At 38.7% G+C, this 3,617-nt stretch overlaps 1 protein-coding gene and 1 long non-coding RNA gene across 3 annotated transcripts in view; one reads left to right on the plus strand and one right to left on the minus strand.

Annotated features, from left to right (window-relative positions):
- susd2 (sushi domain containing 2) overlaps window positions 1–3,617 on the plus strand; it is a 24,102-nt gene that overhangs the window by 12,223 nt on the left and 8,262 nt on the right. For both annotated transcript variants that reach the window (XR_004332097.1, XM_032516404.1), the window contains exon 13: window positions 2,642–2,738. Coding sequence is in view for 1 of the 2 variants with exons in the window: in XM_032516404.1 (XP_032372295.1) it covers window positions 2,642–2,738 (97 nt within the window). In the remaining variant the exon portion in view is untranslated. The remainder of the gene's footprint in view (window positions 1–2,641; window positions 2,739–3,617) is intronic.
- Window positions 1–3,617, minus strand: part of LOC116689788 (uncharacterized) — a 14,212-nt gene that overhangs the window by 1,457 nt on the left and 9,138 nt on the right. The window contains exon 3 of the long non-coding RNA XR_004332098.1: window positions 2,378–2,381. This is a non-coding gene — a long non-coding RNA (uncharacterized LOC116689788). The remainder of the gene's footprint in view (window positions 1–2,377; window positions 2,382–3,617) is intronic.

The raw sequence follows: 3,617 nt of genomic DNA on the forward strand, positions 1-3,617 counted from the left end.
CACACACACACACACGGATGGAGTCAACAAGCAGGTTTACAGACAAAAAATGTTTTAGTTGGCTGCTACTTGGCTTTTTGTTTCTGTAGTGTGTTTATCCAACTGGGTGCTTGTTAAGTTCGTACATGGGACATTTGATGTCTGAAGTTTGCCGTCTGACACATGGTTTAAATTCCAAGAATACTTCCATCTATCAAATCAAATGTCAGCCAGGGTGAGATATATATCAGATGACAACAGTAGCTTGATACAAAGACACCCATGTTACCATAGAGAAAAAAAGTCACAGAATTATTATAAGATGATATCAGCTCTGTCAAAAGAACTCATCTCTAAATGCTTTTTGAGATAAGAATGTAACTTCGGGGTCTATGGGCGTGCTAGGGTTCTGAAAACAGTCTTGGATTTCTGATTGGTATCGTCTGTTTGCAATTTCTTTGGAAGATACAACAATGGAAAGGGGATTGAATGACTTCAGAATTGTACATTGCTGAGTTTGAATTTGTAGCAAATTGTAGGAATTCCATATAAAAACAACTGAAAGGACACTCAGAGAGCGCACCCTTACACCCAAGTATAGTAGGCCTTATCTTACAATGTTAATGCAGTGTGAATTTTCCTAGGCGGGAACTAAGTAAATACAATCCCATTTATCTATATGCATCCAAGTACAGATGATAGAGATAAATAATACATACTGCCATTTTTTACTGTTTCTTGTTCAGTCCAACCCCACGATGTCTGCAATGTGTTAATCCCCCTCACACTGGAAGTGTAATGGCCCAAACCGAGTGCAATTGCTACTTGGAGCTTTACTATTTGATCAATGGGGGGGGGTTATAATAATTAATAATAAGCTAATTATGAGATAGCTTTGGGGTTTGCCAGCAGAAAAAAGTGAATGTTAACACTGATTGACTGCCAGTCCTCCACATGCTCCCGGTACAATTATACTCTGTGCCGCTTGTCCCACTGATGCCAAAGGCTTCAGCGTCCAGCAGTTTGATGCCAGTGCTGCTGTATCTAAGGCCTGGCCATGTGTAGCGAAACTGATTGGTTTAGAAACTTCAGGGAATATTTGTACATGTGGGTGTGTATTTCACTGTGCCTCCGCATCCCTTTGTGTTTGATGTTTCAAGGATGATGACATTTTTAAGGACCAGCACCTGCAGTGCCTACCTGACAAACATCTACACCACTTGGCATATGCCCGTGCATTCATGCGTTAGAGGATGACGGTGCTTTGATAATTGTCTTCCTCAGAACGTCTGAATACTTGCCTGCCTTAAAAAATAACTCCTGGCTCACTGTATGAATAGTCAAATAGATTGGAAAGCGGCTCACTGAACTTGCCAAGACCCCAAGGAAAGTTTCTGATGTTCTAATTTGATCACAGTATTACCCAAGCAAGTGCAAACAATGTTAAGGCAACTGCTGGGAAAATCCAGCAAATGGAGGCTGTATCATCCAGCATTGTGCTCATTGTGCTCATTATTAAAGCCAATGTTTCATTTTTGTTTTGTTTGATCCCCTTGGCAATTAAAACATTTTTTTTATGCATGTTAATGTGAAATAGGCTCACAGTTACACTGCTCATTTTTGATAATTATTGAATTTAGAAGTGGGGGATGTGGGTAAGATACACTGTCACAGTACATTTAATTTTATATTGCGATATTGATTTACATCATGCTAAAGCAAATTTTCTGGAAAATCATTGATGCAAAACTCATAAAGAAATAAGATTTTGTCATAAAGCAGTCTTGCTCAATAATTTGTAACATGTCCCCGAATGGGCTAATGCTAATGAAAGAAAGTCTCATTGATGACTGTTTTGCCAGTTGGAGAAACAGTCAACCAATCAGAGTTTTGTTTGGGCTTGAAAAGAGAAACTGCTGTAGCAGACTGTAGTTAATTATGGGTCACTTAAGTAATGACAGGAAACTGTCTTGCCCCTTGAATGATAATTTAGATTCAGCTCAATTGAAAATACATCAATACTTTTCACCAGCTAACCAACACAAAGGCTAACTTAGACAATTGATGCTTACACTTACTTATAATTAAAGCTAACCTGTGCTAAAATATAAGATGTTAATTAGATATGTTTACAATGCAAAAGTAATGGTTAGTTTGCCATAGCCCAAAAGTGAAGATGGTATTATTGAACAATCCAATTTGACCAAGCCTTATATTTACACATTTACTTTAATCACAACAATTCTTTCAATTAACAGTCATAGACCGACACTATGGCTACCATGTTCACAGAAAACCCTTAATTGGTCTAGCAAGTTTTTGTTCTCCTTAATCCCTAGTGTACCAATATGAAACAAAATGAAAGAATGTATGGTAAATTATAGCCACACCTAGCTACATGCCTAAACTGTAACACCCATCCTTACCCGGGAGCTTCAACCAGTCTGTGTACTGTTGGCAAATGAGCTCCACCAAATTCCTTGCACAAAGGAACCCTGACTGTTGATTGAGATCCCCTCATGGTCTTACTTCTAACATCAATGCTTTCCTGGTTGCCTTTTTTTACTTGATATTGATCCAGATATTAAAAGCTGTGAAGGATGGATGGATGGATGGATGGCGGATAGCAGTGATTAATTCTGTGCTGGTATGATATTCACAGATGATGTCGTGGGGTTTGCCCTTGGGGCTGTTGGCTCCCTCTCCGCGCTGGTCACGATGGGAGTAATGATCCACCTGCACAACAAGAAAAAGGACAGGTTGGTTCACACATGATTCACTTGACAGAAAAATCCATTCCTCCTATTTTACTGGTACTACAAAATCTAATATAGGAAATAAGAAATATAAAAGAAGCAAATAAAAAATTAGTGTTAGGACTTATAACGTCCTCTATAGCAGTTTTCCTTTAAACTTTATTACTGCTAAAGATAAATTATTTCACTTAATTTTAAAGATAAGGCTGCATTCATAGGTAGTTATATCACCCTGCCGACTCTGTAGATATTGTTTTACAACCTGCGATATAAATATTGTTTTTCTTCCTCTATTGGCTTCTATTAGGCTATTACATTTATTTCCAAGTTCCTGGTAAGCTAAGACGTTTGATGTAGATGTCCGACAAGCCAAAATGTTACCCAACAGATTGGGAGACGCTCTCCTTGAGCAACTTCTAGGTCAGAAATACAACAGAGAAGGAAGTGGTGTATCTGTTTACAGCGCAGCCGTTGTTTTGATAAAGAAGACTGTAGTAGTTTTCCACACAACAGCAAGACACAGTAAAAAGAGGTGGTTACCTTGCTGAGAAGCTGAAGGTGTGCAGCCTGCCGTCTGCAGCTCCTCCGCTACCAACTCGTTGTGGCTGGTCCTTCTTTCTGAAAATTACAGTTGTTTTTCTAAATGCAGTTTTGATGAACAAAAGCGGTTTGCGTCACAAACATTGGATTCCTGTGACTGCTTTACGATTAAAGCCCACCTGTGTTTCGCCAGTGCTTTTAATATAAAGCAGTAGGGAATGTATGCATTAGCATTGTAGTACAGTAGGCAGTGAGGCTAATATCAATGAGATTCAAATTAGAAAAAATAACATTGGATGCAGTTATGCACGTTTTGTTTCTTGTGTGTGTGTGTGTGTGTGT

The sequence above is a fragment of the Etheostoma spectabile genome, chromosome 5 (genome assembly GCF_008692095.1).
Source record: "Etheostoma spectabile isolate EspeVRDwgs_2016 chromosome 5, UIUC_Espe_1.0, whole genome shotgun sequence".
In the NCBI taxonomy this organism is placed as follows: Eukaryota; Metazoa; Chordata; class Actinopteri; order Perciformes; family Percidae; genus Etheostoma; species Etheostoma spectabile.